The sequence below is a fragment of the Oryzias latipes genome, chromosome 9 (assembly GCF_002234675.1).
Source record: "Oryzias latipes chromosome 9, ASM223467v1".
In the NCBI taxonomy this organism is placed as follows: Eukaryota; Metazoa; Chordata; class Actinopteri; order Beloniformes; family Adrianichthyidae; genus Oryzias; species Oryzias latipes.
In genome coordinates, this window is record NC_019867.2 from 8,468,459 (window position 1) to 8,487,215 (window position 18,757).

Here is an 18,757-nt window from a genome sequence, read left to right on the forward strand (position 1 = left end):
ATCAGTTTTTGAAATCGGATACAGTTAGAGTTGTTTTTTTTTTTCTGTGTAGCTTTTTTTGTCAGCTTTTATTAACCTAAATTACCCATGTGGCTTTACTTATTTTTTAGCAATTGTTTTAGACCAACGACCAACAACGTTTTATTTTAGCGTGTTTTAAAGGCATTTTAATCTTTTTTTTACCAAATTAGTATGAAAACACTACAATATTTTTCAGGATATAATTAAAGAAGTAACTAATTATTCCTTTCTATTAATATCATCTGTAGAATTACCTGCATTACAAACATTTTACATGTTAAGGACATGCAGTAAAGTATGTATCCACTAGAGGGCAGGGTTCTCAAGGAAAGCACACTAATGCTGGATTTGATATGAGGCTGCTCAAGTTTTCAAGGTTATTTATTTCTATTTTGTTATACCTTTTCTTTCCTGTTGTCAGTTTTGGTAGACTCACTGACTTTGCTTTTTTGTTTGTCAGGAAAACGGCAAGAAACTTCAACCAGCCCATGTGCAAGGCAGCCAAAACCACCATAGTCGAGGTATGCACTTCCACTAACACAATTGCTAATGATGATATTTCAGCTTATTATTCATAATTCTTAAATATTATATATAATTTTGGAGTTCACTTGTTGGTTTGATGCACAAAAATATGTACAATTTTGACTGTGCAATAAACATTTAGATGGGACAGCTGGTTTCTATTAAAATATGGAGGATAAAATATTATTTAGAGCTTTACTGTTGTGAGTACACTCTGACATATTAGGTCAAAACTGTAATAAAACATACCAAATTTCCACAGTTGAATACCAAATATTTGAAAGTATTAATTTTCCATGGTTTATTTTTTGCATTGTAACTGAGAAATCAGTACTATAAATTCACGATGGAGATTGCTAAAAATAGAGCTAATCCTGCTGTCTCTGTGCTGTCTGTGATAGAACTGCTTTCAATCCATCTGTCTGCATTTGACAGTTTAGAAATGTTATCACCTGTCTGCTCCCCTGTGTGTTTGTGTGTCCATTTTTCTCTGCTCCTCTAACACACAAACAGGTTCTCACCTCTCCTATAGAAAGCTTGAATCAGAGAGCAACACGACCAGAAACTGTGTTCAGTGTTTCCCACACAGTTATAATGCTGGAGCCGGCGCCTACATTTCTAAACGTTCTCCTCTCTATTTACATTTATTTGTGGGGTGCCTCATTAAGATATAGGTTTTGAAAAATGTTCCTGGTCAGAATAGCATCACCTTTTACTGTAGATGGAACCACATCAGGCTGATTTTGCACAGAGTCACATGACATTAGTCCTGTTTTTGCACGCTCACTGTATCAATCAGTGCACAATCACACACAAAGGATGAGCTCAGCGGGTTATTTTGTCACCTGCCTTATGTCACATAAAATGTAGCCATAACACTTAAAAATACATATGGTTAGTGCTGTCTTAGTTGCCACTTCCTGGACAAAAAATATATAATAAATTCTGATAAAAGAAGAAAATTGAAAGGTTACAGTTTATTCTTCTAAGCCCAGTTTTGATCATTTCATGGCTTCTGAACCTGAGATTGAATCAACTCCAAGCTAATGGGAGCTATTTTTAGCAGCTGAGTATATTTTGCTATTATGATCTTATCTATATGACCAAAGTCGCTGTGATTAGGAACCATAAAGCAGGTAATAAATAACTTAAGATTTATTTTGTGTTTCTCTATTTGCCTCATGCTAAATAATGATTGCAAGTCACATCAGTGATGCTTTCGATAAGCTTTTCAAAGCAGGTCTGATGCTAAAATATCCAGATTCAACCTCATTTAAATCTTGATTCACTCAGAATTAACCAGCTGAAGGAAAGTTTTGTTTATAGAAATCATTCAGTGATTTCCTAAAGGGATTAGTAGGGATTTGGTCTCAAAAATAGTTTCTTTTTTCTATTTTTAATGCATCCAGGTGCATTTTAAAGATTAATTTTGAGGCATTTCTGCTTCCAAAGTCTTTTTGAGTGGCAGAACTGATAGGAAGGAGGTGCAAAACGCGTAAAACCACTTTCAAAGAATGTTGGATCTCATAAATATTAAAACATTTCATGAGCCCCTGATGTAGTTTATTTACTAAAGGGAAGAGAAATGTTTCAAGACAATTGACCTCCGAAAAGTAAGCCTTACGGACTAAGAGGGAAAAAAATAACAAATATCTTCCTCTTTGTCAAATCAAAGGCTAAAAAGACACAAAATATGTTTAAATTGCCTGGAAAATTACCATTACCAACTAATAAGCACATAATTGTTTAAAAACACATAGAAAAAATAATCAGATGTGAACCATTGAGCCTCTTTAAAATGTGACTAAGCAAAAGCTAGTGTTTAATAAAATGTTGAGATGTTTTTGTTCATAACTGGACTTGTACCTCTAGGTTTTAGATGTTCAGACATTTGCAGGAATTACATCCATCAAAACATTTATTTCAGCCAAACACAGAAAGATAGTGTGTGGGAAAATGATTGAATTAATTATTGAATTCTGATCAGTTTCTTCGGTTTGGTCTGCGCAGAACCAACAGCTGTGATGACAGTGCTGGAAGAATAAATGTGCGTTATAATTAAAGTCACACTATTGTAAAAAGTGAGGGAGTATCAGGGTGTGAGATTGACAGGCGGACTGGTGCGGCGTCCGCCGTTATGCATTCGCTGTACCTGTCCGTTGTAGTGAGAGAGAGCTGAGCCAGAAAGCAAAGCTTTCAATTTATCGGTCGATCTTCGTCCCAATATTCACCTATGGTCACAGAGCTTTGGGTCATGAACGAAAGAACGAGGTCGCGGATACTAGCGGCTGAAACGAGCTTCCTCCGTAGGGTGGCTGAGCGCTCCCTTAGAGAGAGGCTGAGAAGCTCGGTCACCCAGAGAGAGCTCGGAGTAGAGCCGCCGCTCCTCCACATCGAGAGGAACCAGTTAAGGTGGCTGGAACATCTTGTTTGGATGCCTCCTGGACGCCTCCCTGGCCAGCTTTTCTGGGCATGTCGCGCTTGGCTGAGGCCCAGAGGAAGACCCAGGAAACGCTGGAGAGGCGACGCCTCTCTGCTGGCCTGGAAACGCCTCAGGGTCCTCCTAGAAGATCTGGAGGAAGTGGCTGGAGAGAGGGAAGTCTGGGCATCTTTTTTAGACTGCTGCCCCCGCGACCCGGTCCCGGATGAGCAGACGATGGATGGATGTTTTTTTGCTTTTCTGTAGATGCTAAATTAGGGTAATTTTGGAGCCAAAGGGGTTTGAAACATATTAAAATCAATTGGCCTCAAGGGGTTAAAAGCTTTTAACATGTCCTTCTATGTTTCCACTTTGATTAAAATGACTAATCACATAAAAATCCATCGTTTGTCCCTTTAAACACTTTTTTTTGCTGCTTTCAGTATTTGACCAGTACAACTGAAGTGTTTCAATTTACTTTGAAAATTCTTGTATATAATATGGCTGCACTTTTTAATAGTAATAAATTAATTGTAATTTCTTGTTTTTAATAACTAGTACTATTTATCTATTAGTTGCAAATTATTTAGATGTTTTTTTTAAATGATCAAAAAATTAGTTGTAAATTAACTATCTGTAGATTCTTTTGTTTTGTTTTTATATAATGAATGATGCACTGACCTAAGCGCACTGAAAACGAACCTGTAACAGTGACAAATGAAAGTATTTATCAGCAAATCTTTAAAAAAAGAAAAATCACATTTAAGTTGTTTAAAAGAAAAAGGGTCACCAAAAATCTTGCATTTCCCACATCCTGATCTCTAAGTTTGTCTTTACAATTCAAATATAAACAGCTGAGTTTTTCCATTGGGCCATGCCACCAAAAGAATCTGCTTAAAAGAGACTGGAGACATTTTCTACATGCATCACAAAATTATTATTTATTGACAAAAGTAGCCTTCGGTACTTTAAAAAACGTGGCTCTGAGCAGGAGCAGTAATAAAGTCCTTGAAGGGTTTATGTGATTTACTGGAAACTTCTCCCTCTGCTGGCAATAAGGACTGTCTGTGGAATAATGCCTTCTTAAGAATTCATGCCATGTTCAGCCACAGATCAGCTCATTTGTCCCCATTGACCCTGCGACCGGTGGCACAGCGAGGAAATATTCAGCAAACAGTTTATTTAGCTCCCAGCTCTGGCCGGAGGTGGCTCCGCTGTCAGGTGTGAGGCGGTCAGGTTTCCTCACCGTGGCTTTAGTCTGTATGCAGCCAGGTGGACTCAGAGGGTTCAGAGGTCAAGCAGCTGTTATATTTCAAAGGGCAGAAATGTCAGGACTTTTGTTGGAGCGGGACAGACTGGAGGTGTAGAAATTAAATCAATTTAAAGAGTTCTGACATGGATTGCAATTAAAACAGTTTTTAAAATAAAACTGAAGGCCTGAATATTATTATATTGCTCAGAAATAATATTTCTCTACTGCCTAAACTACTTAAGAGTTGTGCTGTGTAGTTAGAAGAAAAGTAAAACCCCCAATTCTTCTTTTTATGTTCTAGGCTGACAGTGTCAGCAGCCACTCTGAAGTATCGGAGTTTCTGGAATAATAGCAGCTTCCCCCTCCTACCTGGGAAAAGTTGGCACCCATTAATCTTTTCAGCAAACTGTTTTCTCTGTCTGCCCACTTGCTTACTTACCTATGCCTAAATTATTCACTTTCAATCTGAGCGGCTGCACTTCCATGAGTCTGAATGTCGCTCACTCACAACGTGCACTCAGCCTTTCCTTATGTTACAAAAACGTTTTTCATAATAAATCCACTCTATATGTCTATTCATTCAATGCTGCATAGTAATGTATCAATGATTATTAAAAGGGCCTTATTCTGTCAGAATATTGACCTCTGACATATTACTGTTATGTAGACAAATTCATGCATTTTTCTTTTGCTTATTTACTGTGATTGAGCTCCAGGAGTTGTGTGTTAAGAACAAGATAACACAAAAAGTAAATTACCAGACCACCACCAGCTCCTGCCATGGTTGCCAAGCAACCAGACCCTGCTATTCAATTGCTTTAGTTTTCCAGGGTATCCAGCAAGTCTAGCTATTCCTTATCACAGGAGTAGCAAAAGCCCCAAGTGCATTGTGGGAGTCAAATGCACCAGAGAGTAAATTGAAGGACTGTGTTTTTACTTTTTACTGTTATTTGAGCATTTGTCACTGTCAGTGTTTTCTGGTGGCGAGCTGTGTTTCGGTTCGCTCATGTGTGAAGGGACTGAATGTATTTTAACTGTTTTGTTCATTTAGCTCCATAAGAGGTGTAATTGAATATAAATGACCTTCATCCTGAGGGGTTTCATCAGGGAGCTTCCACTGTGTTTTTGCTAAAAAAATAAAATAAAATCAGACAATGAACCTTTTTCTATTCAAACCTCAAGCAGTGCATGATATTCTCCAGTAGAATTTATGATCTTTTCACAAAATAGAAAAAGCAAAATAGTGTAAATTATTGACTGGATGAACCTTGCAATCACCACCATCAGAGGCAAATCACTTATAAGATCAATCTGGGGTTTTTGTACAATTTAGAGGCTCAGTTACTATTTTCCTTTACTTTTACAAAGACTCGATTTGTTAGATATACAGTTGATTGCAAAATTATGGAAGAGTATTACTAAAAAAAAACAGATGGAACCATTTTAATAAAAGTACCATTTATTTGATTATGTGAGTTTTTTTTTTTATTCTCGTTTTGGTGCCCCCCCCCCAACCACACATACACACACATACATGTTGAGCGGAAGCCTGTCCTGAAGGAGTGGTAGCAGAACGAGGACTTAACAGTTTTTGACTCGACAGGGCTGAAACTGCAGTAAATGGCCGTGATATCAAATGTAAGAGGATCATAAAAGCTTTTGACACCTTCCAGAAAGCCTATATTTGCGCCTGGCTGTCTGCATCTTCAGGAAGAGTAAGCCACAGTAATGTTCTGTTGCAACTGATTCTAAATTTAATTTTGAAAAGTGTATAAATAGAGTAAAAATATATGTGCAAAGACCCTCTTGGATGAAAATCCTGTTTATGGTGTTTTTTAACATTTCTTGTAGCAATTTTTAAAAAGAAGATGGAGCTTAAAATTGCATTTTTGAGTATTTTTTTTATTCGTTGTGAATCAGGTGCCGATGAAGACGAATAGTTTTGTTAACATCTTTGCTTTCCTCATCTGAGCTGACGTCTGGCTCAAAACTGTACGGCTGGATAGCGCCGACATTACTGGCCTTTTTTATTGTACTGGTAATGTTTGGATGGTGGTGGGAGGGGTTGTCTGCTAGCAGGAGGGAGTGTAAACAAATAGATGAAACCCCGCCGTTCTGCAGGGACTATGCCCTAAAAAACAACAGTTTTTTGGGGGTAAAAAGTGCATTAAAAGACCACTGGGAAGCCTTTTTACAATAGATAAAAAGATGATCAGAGTATGATCAGATGATCAGATCTTTATAATGTGCAAGATGTGGAGGAAAGACTTTTTAAAATTATTTTTAAAATGTAGCTACAGCTCTTAGAGTTTTAGGGAATTTATTTTGTCACAAAGTATTCTTTTGTTTCTTGTCTTTTGAGGTATTATCCTTAAAAAAGTTTAAAAACTAAATGATCTTCTTTGTTTTAGTCAGTTTTCTGGTTTTTGCACAGCTCTCTGCCTTTTGCTCCTCAGGATTGTCTTTTTTTACATGAACTCAAGAATCCCATCCTTCGGTGGTTTATTAAATTAGTTAGACTTGCTGACTCACGAATATACCACCTCCTGGCATCATTTTAAAGGAATATTGGTGTCTGTGAGAATTCTACTCTCCTGTCTTTTCAATAGCCTGCTTAAATGTTGCTCCAATATATAAAGCAGATCTTCCAGGACCCAAGAGGGCAAACAGAATATTCTGCCCATGACCTGCTGCAAATGGAACAATCCATCACAAGGCCTAGAATTGACTTGTCAAGAAATAAGTCAGGTTGACTTAGGTTTAGAATTCGGTGCCATGCTGACATTTGCTGAAGACTAATGGTAAAGCCAATAACACACAGCTGAAGATTATTAATCAGCTGTTGAAGGAGGTGGGGAGGGGAACAAACTCCAGCAAAATGGAATAAACCTAATAAGAAAACAGATTTTGATTTCTCACATATAATTTAGTCATTTTAAGCTAAGAGAACCTGTGCATTACAGGGTTTTTTGCTGTATAATATCACTTTATTTTATTTTTTTCTCCATGGAGTTGTCGTGTCACTTCTATTTTTGGGCAGTGTAAAGGCCTTACAGTGTCTGCTGAGAGGAAACAGATTGTTTCTGATGACAGTGTTTTGTGTTGGAGGACGGGGCCTGAACTGATCCCTTAAAGTGGCTAGAGAGCATGGCCAAGTGCCCACACATGCACACAGTTGGGGGGGAAGATGGGAGGGCTAAAAATACACAGAGTAATGAGAGCGTGTTGTTGCCGTCACCCTGTTGCCAAAAAACCACACCAGCTCTTTCCCCCTGACCTCTTCATTGTTCAGCTCTTGCACATTGAAATAAGGCAAACTTGAGTCGTCTCAGTTGAAGTTTTCTAATATTTTTAGTCTCCTTTTGTTTAGAGGTGATTGTGCTTTTATCCAGGAATGCAAGGGAAATCAATTTCCAACTATAGTTTTAGAGACGGCCCCATATAAGAGATAAGTATAAAAAGATATAAGTTTAAAAAGGAGCAGGCAAGCCTATTTTTAAGCGTTTTTTTTCTTGTTCTTGGCTTTTGCGGTCATGCGTGAAGTCAAATCTGCAGGTTTTCCTCCAAAGATGACATTTTCTTAAAACCATCATGCGAAGAGAGCAGTCTGGGTCAGGGGTCTCTGCAATTTTAAACACTATGAGGCATTTGGAAATTGGAACAGTATTTTTCAGACCAAAACCAAATGAGAGGAATGAATATATATGCTTTATTTATGCTTTTGTTGCCATTAAATTTATAAGATCTAGCTTTTAAATATTTATAAAAGTGCCAAGTTTTTATAAATGTAACAATTTAAACTTATTTTACTTTTGATATAAACACATACACATTTCTTTCAAAATAAAATACACCCTCTGTTAAAAAAAAAAGCGATAAGAATTTGTGCATGAATTTTATTCTAATAATAGACGACTCTTGTGATTGATTAAACCTTCTGCCGTTATTTGGTCAACTAGCTGACATGATAAAAATGTAAACATGGGTGACAAACCTTTTTGAACAGAAACGATGGGACTAAAACTACAAACCAACTTTTTATTAATGGCCGTTTTCTTTAAAGCCATAGAGCCACAATAGAGGGGTAAAGGAGCCGCAAGTGGCTCCCGAGCCACAGGTTGCAGACCCCTGGTTCAGAAAAATCCATGTGTTGGACGTCTAAAACCTGTAAAATCTCTAATTAATTTAGTCAATAAATAACATATTTTCAGGTATCATTTTCTTCGGCATGTGATGCAATTAAGTAGCTTTAATTAATAAATGTTTATTACTCTTGAGCCAGCCCATTTACACGTAAGCTAATTCTATGCAATTTTCACGTAAAGTCTGGTTATTTAGATGTTGAAGATCTTTTTCGTTGTCAGGTGTGCATCAGATCTTAGAGGGTTTATAGCTGTAGCAGTAACAGCCCTGCTGGCGGTTTATAGGGATTTGTTTGCACAGTGGATAGTTCAGTGTTTGGAAAAACAAGATTTAACAAAGCTCCCGGCCTAAAAAAGCACACCCTCCAAAAAAAAAAAGAAAAGAAATAGCACTCGCTGTGCCCCCACAGGGCACTTTGATTCCCTCTGTCCTCCAGCCAGCTCACTTCATGCCTTGCTCTACTTTCATTGATGTGAAAATCATTCTAAAGAGACAGGAATATTAATGCTCGCTCCGCACACCTGCACGTTTGTGCGCGCCCCTTGTTTTTCGTGCTTTAATTATTATGTCATTGAAACGCTTTATTCTCTCTGGTCCGTTGAAGCTACCGTGGCACATGGATGAAAGGAGCAGTCTCTGTATGCACACTGCGTATTTAAATTGTATGAACTCATTATCGCGGTGTGACTTAGCTTTAGAAGGCTATTTGGAAAACAGAGTTTCAATGCAACATTTATTTAAGACAGCCCAACTGGGAGAAGCTGAGGTGTGGATTCCTGTTTGTTTGTGTTTTTCAAGGAGCTCATTATATTTTTCTAAAGTCACAATTCTGCCGTTTACCATTTAATTAAGTTCTTCTATCTTCAACCTTGAAATCCACAGAGCCACATATTAGTTGTACTTCCCTTTTGCCCCAAGACTCACAATCTTATTACTTTTTTTTTTCTTATATTAGTACAGGCGCATTTTTTGTTGACAAAGATGTTTGAGGAAATAATCACTCTCACAAAAGACAGATTAAGCCCCCGGAGAACGATGTGGGTGAATGTGTGGGACGGTGGTTACTGGTCTTCTCTCACGCAGCCTCATTTTTCTTTTGAAAGCATCGAAGATTTACCATAAACCAACCAAGACAACTGTAAAAAGGGCCTAAAATCACTTTACGATCCTGAGTGGCCCTGGCTCACCAGAGACCAAAGCCTGTGTATCCATGACAACGCTAAGATGGGAATCCACTCTTGGCCATTGACTCCCCTCAGTCAGAGCTGAGTGGTGAGAGAGGAAGCAGCGTTAAGGAGAAATTCAATTCAATTTGCTCTGAACTGCTGTTTGCCTACCATGTAAATGGAAAAAGTAGGTTACACAGAGGGAAAACATGGGAAAGTCGTAGGGAAGATCTGCTTTAATGGTTAAACCCTTGCTCACTCTGGAGACAAAAGGACTATTTCGCTTTTCTTTTGAACATCGTACCTTTTGATTCTTTTCAATCTAGAAAATTTCCTGCTGACAAAAGGGAAGAAATCCAATCTAACAGTCAAAGTGGCTCTTCAAAAGGTGCAGCACATTCAAGTCTAATCTCAGGATCACAGTGTTCAGTGGTACAGCCACAGGTGACATGACGTTTAAGACGAGGAGCAGACTTGAAATGAGCAGCAAAGTTCAGCAGAGCCCACACATGTACAACTCTGTCTGAACACCTGTGGAAGTGTAGGCTGGAGACTTGGCGTGTTACCTAAGGAGAGCAGCACCTGAACTCTGAGCAGATCCAGTCATGTTGAGCCAGCTGTGCTTAGTCAACAGCCAATTCCATCTGTGTCCTTTCATTTAAACAAAAATAATCCCTCACATGTACCTCTCCTCCGCCTCTGTCAGCTGTGTGGTCGCTATAAAGTACATCATCCTGTACAAATGTATTTTTTAAATTGATTTCATTTATTCCAATATTTTCTATTTTTTAAATCATTACATCTTTCTATAATAAATTATTTGTTAAACCTTTACTCTCCTTCTTTTGATCCCCGAATCACGCCATATCCCTGGGGCTTTGTGTGTTTGTTGATCCTCTTCTGTTTTTATTTATCCAGGCTGGATTGGATCGTACAGCGAGGTTTTATTGGTCTCTATAGGGCTGCTAAAAGCATAAACCAAGTTTCATAAAAAGTATCCTCTTTGCGAAATGTCTACATAGTTATAACCAATAACATTTTTCTTTCTTTTGGTCATAAATATATTTTATTGGTAGGCTTCTGAGGTGGCAACATAAAAACCAAGACAAATTGTGATTTGAGTGTAGATTGACAAAATGATCTAAGTCTTTCTTACTAAAGAAGTTGTCTGTAGTAGTTTGGTGGACAGAAGAATATACAGTAGAGACCAAAAGTTTGGACACACCTTTCCATTCATTTGAATGAGAAGGTGTGTCCAAAGTTTTGGTTTGTACTGTATATATATATTTGCCACATAAATCCAACAGTAAATCATTTCTTTGTCTGAATCTTCAGTTCAATGCGAAGGCAGTCACCACTGATCATGTTGTCTCCCCGTAGGTGGAGGAGGTGGTGGAGGTTGGGACGTTTGCTGCAGAGGACATCCATATCCCCAGTATCTACGTCAACAGAGTTGTACACGGACTCAGCTACGAAAAAAGGATTGAGGTATAAAATATTCTGATCTTAGATGATGAGGTTTTGTCTGAAAGGCTGACAAGCAAAATGCATCTGGAATGTGACAATAGAGTGCCATTGCAATAAACAATGACACACTGCTGCTCTGTCTTACCCCCACGTGTTCTTTTACTTGATCAGAAACGGTCTTCCAGGGTACTTTCTGTTTCTGTTTATCATTCTAGAAACGCACGGTAAGGAAAGGCCAAGAGGAGAAGCCTAAACCAAAGAAGGACTCAGACATTGTTCGGGAAAGGATCATTCGTAGAGCTGCTCTGGAGTTTGAAGATGGGATGTATGGTATCCTTTCACAAGAAGACCAGCGATAGAGAATCACGAAAATGTTTCCTCTTAAATTTCAAACCTCATTCCAATAAGTAGAGATTTTATGAATGTGAATAAAGATTTATTTGTGATACAAAAATATTCATAAACAGTCTATAGACTTTTGGCGGGTAGGCTCTGGGCAGATCTTTATCCTGGTGGGATAAGCTCGGACCATAGATGGATAAACCCCAGACCCTAGACCAGTTCACAACATAGCATTGGTCCTGGTGGAGAATGGTGCAGAGGAGTGCCGGCAAAACCGTCAGGAATGTAGAGAGATGAACGGCAATACATTTAAAAGCAGTAATATGATTGTGATTGGCTTAGAAAAGAGGACGGGGAATTTAGCTATTGGTTTAGATTGAAGGCTTAATTGATCAGTGGTGTGTAGAGTGAGGGACGCAAGAACCCAGTTTACCAGTTAGTGGGGTAGATCTTCCTTATTGGAATTGCGCCAAAGCTTCGCTTAAACTTGTAAAAAAAACACTTGGGAGAACATGTGCAGTAGTTACCTATTAATCTTGATCTTTGTAAAGAAGACTTGTAGTAAAAAAAAATCATTCTTTTAACTAAGCCAACCAGCTAACCTTGGAATTGGCATCCCCATGCTGGCCAGCAACTTCATCAAACCAGACATCACCGTGCATCTCCAAAGTGAAAATGGGATTCTAGGACTGGTAAGAAATTTGTTTCTGTTTTTGATTTAAATATTTTTAAGCTTAAAGACCCATTCCAATCATATTTTAATCATATTTTAACACCTATCCCATTGGTCTTCTAATTATGATTAAGCAGTTTTTAGCCAAAATTTAAAAAAACTGTAATTTTCTTGTACATAGTTAGTATGAAGAGGGAGCCGGTTTAGCTCGTGCTGGTTTGCGGCGCCTTCCGTCCGTGAAACCAGGGTTCGAATCCGGGCTGCTCCCTATTCCCTTCTCTGCTTCCATGCCGGTCCCAAGCACAGATAAATTGAGATGGTTCCGTCAGGAAGGGCATCTGGCGTAAAACATTGCCAAGTTAACCATGCGACTCATCCTCTAAGGAGAGGTTGTTTCGCTGTGGCGACCCCTGATGGGAGAAGCTGAAAGTGAAAGAAGAAGTTAGTATGTAGAGCAGCAGTATTTCATTAGATATATGCCTCCAAATCCATTGTCACAGATTAACCCCCCCCCTTCCTTTCCCCGTTACTGAGATCTCTCTGTTTACACATTTTCCTGCTAGCTTACAACTCCTCAAATCCGCAACCTTACTTTACCAGTGCAACAAAAAAAGGCAAGCATTTTTGGTCTTATGCAGTCGTAAAGTTTTGAGCTCAGACAAGGAAATCAAAGACGCTCATGGATAAATTTGTGTACAAGTGGATGTATCTGAATGGAGCAGAGCAGGCAGCTTGTGACCCACCCAGCGTATTTTCTACATAACAAATAGGCTTTTTTTCAAACTGCATTTTTTTGTCTGTTCCTGATTCACAATGATTTGAATAAAGAAATACTCAGAAACGCAATTATGAGCTGAATTCTTCTTAAAATATGTCCTCCATTGTCAGAAAAATATGACAGAACCATGTCATAAACACTAAAAACACAGTTTTCTTTGGAGTGGGTCTTTAACAAGCGGGTAAGTGGTATGGATGGTCACTTTCACAGAACAAAGAGATTTAAACCAAATTACTCTTTTAGGTGGAGGCCATTTATCTGACAAGTGTCATTGCTAGTTGGAAATGTTCTGGGTTTATTATATAACAAATTGTCAGTTTGACATTTTTTCTTCCATTCTGCTGCCTCCCAATCATTATTTGCCGGCTGAGTCTTTTAACAAAGGCTGCTGAAGCTCTTATGGAATGGCTTTCTTTTCAGCTGCATTGACAGCAGAATGGAGGCGCCTATGCTAATTTCTTTATTTGTTAGTTTCCTTTAATTACGGGCCTTGGATTTGGAGAGAAGCTGATCTCATCTCTCCTTTTCGGTCCGTCTTGTCAAACAGCATTGCTGTCTTTTGTTAAATGGAGAGAAAATCAATGGCTCATCTAATCAGAGAAATCAGACTGTCTGTCTCTTTCTGGAGGGATCACGGCCGGTCAGGCCGTGTGTGAATGACAACAGGTTCGGGTGTTTGTCTGCTTTCCTGTGTGCACCCTCTTAAAGGCGCATTTCTGTTCGAACAGGGGCCGTACCCTACGCAAGATGAAGTGGATGCAGACCTGATTAACGCAGGTGAGGGTTATCCTGATCAATAAATAGCAATCATAAATTCATTTTAGCATACATAATTTACAAAGCAGTGTAAACATGTGCCTCATAAGTCTGAGTGGATGAAAATGATGTTTGCTCATAAATTAAAACTATACCACCATAACAAGCGTAGTTTCTTAGTCTAATGCTCTGTTTTTTTGCTTTAAACTCGGCTTTTTTTATTTTTATAAATACCTTTATTGGTAGAACATGTTGTTGTTGTTGCATTTCAGTATTTTTTTCCTGTGATGCAGGGAAAGAGACTGTTACTGTGCTCCCAGGGGCCGCCTATTTCTCCAGCGATGAGTCATTTGCCATGATTCGGGGGTACGTAAAGCTGCACGCATCAGCTCTGCAAACTTATTTGTTGACTGAAGGTGAGGTATGTCTGACATTTAACTTAATGCCTAAACTCCCCTCAGTAAACTGCCATTTATTCATGAATGTAAGCAGAGAGCCCAAATCTCTCTTTATCCCTCTGAGTTACTCACCTTCAGCAAACCGGTACCTTTTCTATCGGTTTAGCAGAAATTTGCCCGTTTGGCAAGATCGGATATGCAACACTAGATATTAACAAATGGCTGCTGTTACCAATAGAATTAAGCTGCCGTTTTGTCAATAAAGCTAAGGTCTGCTTTTATTGATTTGCCTTGTGACTGATGCTGCCCACCCATGCTCCCTTCAGCATCAGTTTTGTATGTCCACCCAGCAGAAATTCAATAGCACTCATAAATAGCGGTTGTGCAGTCACAGTGGCGGGGACCATATGGACCCATGCTGAATTTGTGGCAAGGCTTGCTGCTGCTGCTCTGACACAATGGAGTCCTGAGGTGCTGGAAAGGATGCATCAATGTGCAATTTGGTGGATTGCTAAGTACAGTCTTTATAATACAGCAGTGGGAGCCTTTTAAAAGCCTGTGAAGACTGGAAGTGTTGGTTTTACAAAGAAACTTCCGGTTCTCCAATTATTTTATTATTTTTCTACTTTTTTTGATATAAACAAATTAGCAAAATATTAATTTAAAGTATTTTTATTGGGGTTACCATTATTTTTATATTACTTTAGATTTCATATATATATAAGAAAGACAAATATATATTCATTTTTCACTATACAAATCTTGTCTTTTTAGCTGCATATAAAGACTTCCTCAGTACCAAATAATATTATTGGTAATTTGATAGATGATAAACAAACTGCATGAATTTCATAAAGTGATTGATTACATTAGGCCTCTGTCCAAATGCACTCAGTATTCCCCAGTTAGTGTGCACTATAAAGATATAGCGTTAGTCGTTTTGTCGCGGTGTCCAAATCTACTTCCAAAATCCAGTGCCCTGGAAACTTCACAAAAGTCTGTGCTAAACTAGATTGGCAAACGTGGACAACAATGCACTGCATCTGTAAAGTGGCAGAAACAAGTCACAGGAGGGAGAAGACATATAAATGTAGTTTATCAAATGAGTGATATTGGCTAAAGCAAAAAAGAAAGTAGTGAGTATGTGTCCAGTCAAATTACATTAAAGTCCAGGGCACTGGTTAGTCCTGCACTATACAGCGTCTCACTGTTTCTTACATTTTTCTTAGTGCAATTTTCATGTTATTTTTTTCTTCTTTAACAGTACGTCTGTTCTGTGTGCTGATTGGCTGTTGGCCTTGTCAGTGAATCTCCTCTGTTCCAAGTGTGCTGTACAGAATGCATTCATCTTGACAAATCTATATAAATCTCAGGTCACTATCAGATCTTTGTTTTCATTCTATAATACTGGACTGGATTGGACTTCTTTTTATGGAGTTTTGAACTTTGAGAGTTTAAACCAAAAAAAGTGTGAAAATGCTCATGTTTATCTTTGTTTTACAGCCTTAAAACGTCTATAATCCTACTTTGCTGATTTCACCTATCGCAGGCTATTTTTAGAACGTAACTCCCACGATAAACGAGGAAACACCGTATAATCTGTTGGGGGTTAAGAGAGAGTGAGTAAATTCAGACACAGCCTAAGAGTGAAGGGACTCGTGTAACCTACCGGTATTTGTGCAGAGCAACAGCAATGTTGTAAAGAAATGTCCTGGTTTTGATCATAAAATAACAAACTGAGTCATAAATAAATCTGTGTCTGTTAGTTCTCTTGGTGTTAATTAGCTTTGTAAATACATGGTTAAAATACCAATGGTATTCAAACATTAAATTGACATTTATTAATAGTTTATTAGAAATGGAACTTGGTTTTGCGTTCTGACAAACTTCCTTTAAGGATTTGTCTTTGCTTGGCCTTATCTCATTATTTATTTATTTTATTATTGATGAGTGGATTGAAGCCATTGTGAAGCTGACAGCTGTCTTCTTCTGTGGTGCCATTTCCTGAAGGGGTCACATTAACCTGACAATGCTGGGAGCCATGCAGGTGTCAAAACATGGAGACCTGGCCAACTGGATGATCCCGGTGAGTTCACCTCTAAAGCCACACGTTAGTCCAGAGTCGTGCTGTTAAATTTATTAAGCATTGTGCTTGTGATAAAATGAAACTTTTTTTTTTCATTTCTGTTTATATGTTTTTGCCTTTTTCTTTGGAGAAAGAAACAAATGGAATTTTCCAAAGCCCTACACCTGTACTGTTTCTGATTTTTAGACTGCATGCCAGAATATTTGCAGAACACTGAGCTGGAAATATCCAAGATTTCTCACTATAGACTTGCTGCCTACGCTTTCGCACATTGACCAGACTCTGTCCAGCCACATACTAGGCTTTCACCTAGCACTGTTATCACAGCATGTCACATATGAAAGACTCAAAAAGGTTAAGGAACTCTCTGAAGAGGCATTTTTCCTAACTGATTATGAAGGTTCACAAGGATTTTGTTGAACTGTACTTGTTATAATCCTGGCCTCATTCTAGAGCTACAAAGAAATGTTTGTGTCATCTATTGAAGCTGGCTATCATGGACAAAATCACAAATAACTTAAGATTCATGGGAATTTTCAAAAATAATTTGTATTTCAATCCAATATCAAAATACATATTAAAACTTAAAAGACAGAACCAAACCCAATAAGTCTTGACACTAATCAAGAACCTTTGACAGAGTATTAGGGCCACCATGAAAGAAAAAAAAAAAACAATTTCAATTGAGAATGAAGTCATAAAAGTGTGAGGGGAAAAAGTCAAATATTTGCAAGAATAAAGTTGTAACAATATGAGAAAAAAGTTGTCATTTTACTAAGTAAAAGCCATTCTTTTTCAAAATTAAGTTGGCTGTGTAAGCCACCATTCACATTACGTGCAGACTAAATCCATCAATGCAACCGCTTATACTGATGCCATATGACTTTAGTTTATTATAGGAATCTATGTGTTTTGATGCATTTGAAACTCTGCAACTAAAGCCTACTTAACAACGGCATAAACGGTGCATCCACCGGAAATTCACTCCTTGTGGATCAAGAAAACTTATTCTTAACAGGCCCAGTTTCCTGCAAATTATTTTCAATGTCTTTATGGTTAAAAAAAACTACAATGTCGACTCGCTAAAAGATTTAGTAGTATTTCCTAAAATGTGAAACCAATGCTTAAGTTACTGCTTACATTACGGTCTATGTCTCGTATATGAAAACATTATATTGGTCCTTTTTTTTTGCTTTTTATTTATATTTTTCTTAGTAAAACGTCTATTGACTTATAAATTTATTATTTTATCTGGTAAATTCTCAATTTATAATTTATAAAATAAGAACTTTATTTTCATTAAAATTAAGATTTTGTTGCATAATTTAACAACTTTATTCTAAAAGTAATTCTTAATTTTTTTGTTTTATTAATACTGTCATAAAAAAATGTCCAGAATTAAAAAAATGTTTTAAAAAAAAGAGATTACTTTTCAATTGACTGAATGAATGTCTGATGTAGTCTTTATCCTTTTCTATTTATTCATAAAAAGTGACTTTGTTGATTACATTCCTTTCATGTTCTAACAGTTTTATTTTGTGCACAAATAAAGTGTTTCTAAAGAGGATTTCCCAATGAGTGCTACAGCATGAGGGGTCGGTTTTTGCTGCTGGGAGGTCAACATGTTTTAAAAGCACAGTTCCCCTTTTCTGACTCTATACAAGTTAAGAATCAATTAAAGGCTTGTTTGGTGTGGGAAGGCTAAACATGAAATTCTCCTGGGAAGCTCCTTTTTGAAGTTGGTTCATTCAGTGCAACACACTAAGTGGATTCTGATGATGACATGTTTCTGAGTGCATAAAAATGTCAGTGGATATTAAAAAATTCACTGGGTGGATTCATCTTTTTTTCTAGTTAGGAAAAAATATACGAGACAGTGATGCTCAAACATTTCATCCATTTCTAGAAGAGTCACTGGCTCAAACACCTCACTTATATTTCATTATCTTTTCTTTTTAAAAGGATGGATGGAGACTAATATGATACCCACCTTCTGTGATAATGAAATTTACCCACGACTAAAGATGGAAGCAAAGCATGAAATTGGAAATGTATAATGTAGGAGTTGGGGATGTTGTATTCTTAGCATTAATATTTAGGTTTTGACTTCTTTTGTTGAGCAAAATGTACATATCCGTTTACCTGCAGTGTGGAATAAGTCATTTACTCTTCCACTCAGTGTGAAACATCTGTAAAACAAAGGGAGAGGGAACAGACAAGAAGGGCGTTTTGATGGGAAATCCTATTTTACCACCAAATGGTTGGCCCCAATTATTAGAATTGTTTATATAAAAATATATAAACAAAATGTGTTTTGAGAATGTTAAATATAAAAAACAGAATAATGTTATGTTTGTTTTTATGTAACTTGTGAATATTATGGTTAAAATGTACATTTTCATGAAGGAAATCCTTATGCACTCAGCTAAAATAAGTTAACAAAATGCTTTCATGTATTTTTAAGTATTGCTGAAACGTCCATTTTAATACTCATCCCATTACCTCATTGGACATCATCTATGTTCACTGTTCAAAATAAGAGGCTTATTTTGTCCAAAATGGGATGGAAAATGATTCAAGAGTGGCTGTTTTCTTTTCTTTTCTTTTCTTTTTTATAAAGACAGCATCTTTAGCCAGAGGCTTTTTCAGGCCCGCTGCAGGAGGTCACTGTCGTCCACAGCTGTGTGTTAATGCTGTGACTGTTCATTACTATTTGTAAAGTATAAGGCAC

At 37.6% G+C, this 18,757-nt stretch overlaps 1 protein-coding gene across 1 annotated transcript in view; it reads left to right on the plus strand.

Annotated features, from left to right (window-relative positions):
* Window positions 1-18,757, plus strand: part of oxct1 (3-oxoacid CoA-transferase 1) — a 45,687-nt gene that overhangs the window by 6,786 nt on the left and 20,144 nt on the right. Inside the window, exons 7-13 of the mRNA XM_004072221.4 lie at window positions 482-542; window positions 10,907-11,014; window positions 11,209-11,323; window positions 11,933-12,027; window positions 13,515-13,563; window positions 13,836-13,908; window positions 15,951-16,026. Of these exons, the coding sequence (XP_004072269.1) occupies window positions 482-542; window positions 10,907-11,014; window positions 11,209-11,323; window positions 11,933-12,027; window positions 13,515-13,563; window positions 13,836-13,908; window positions 15,951-16,026 (577 nt within the window). The remainder of the gene's footprint in view (window positions 1-481; window positions 543-10,906; window positions 11,015-11,208; window positions 11,324-11,932; window positions 12,028-13,514; window positions 13,564-13,835; window positions 13,909-15,950; window positions 16,027-18,757) is intronic.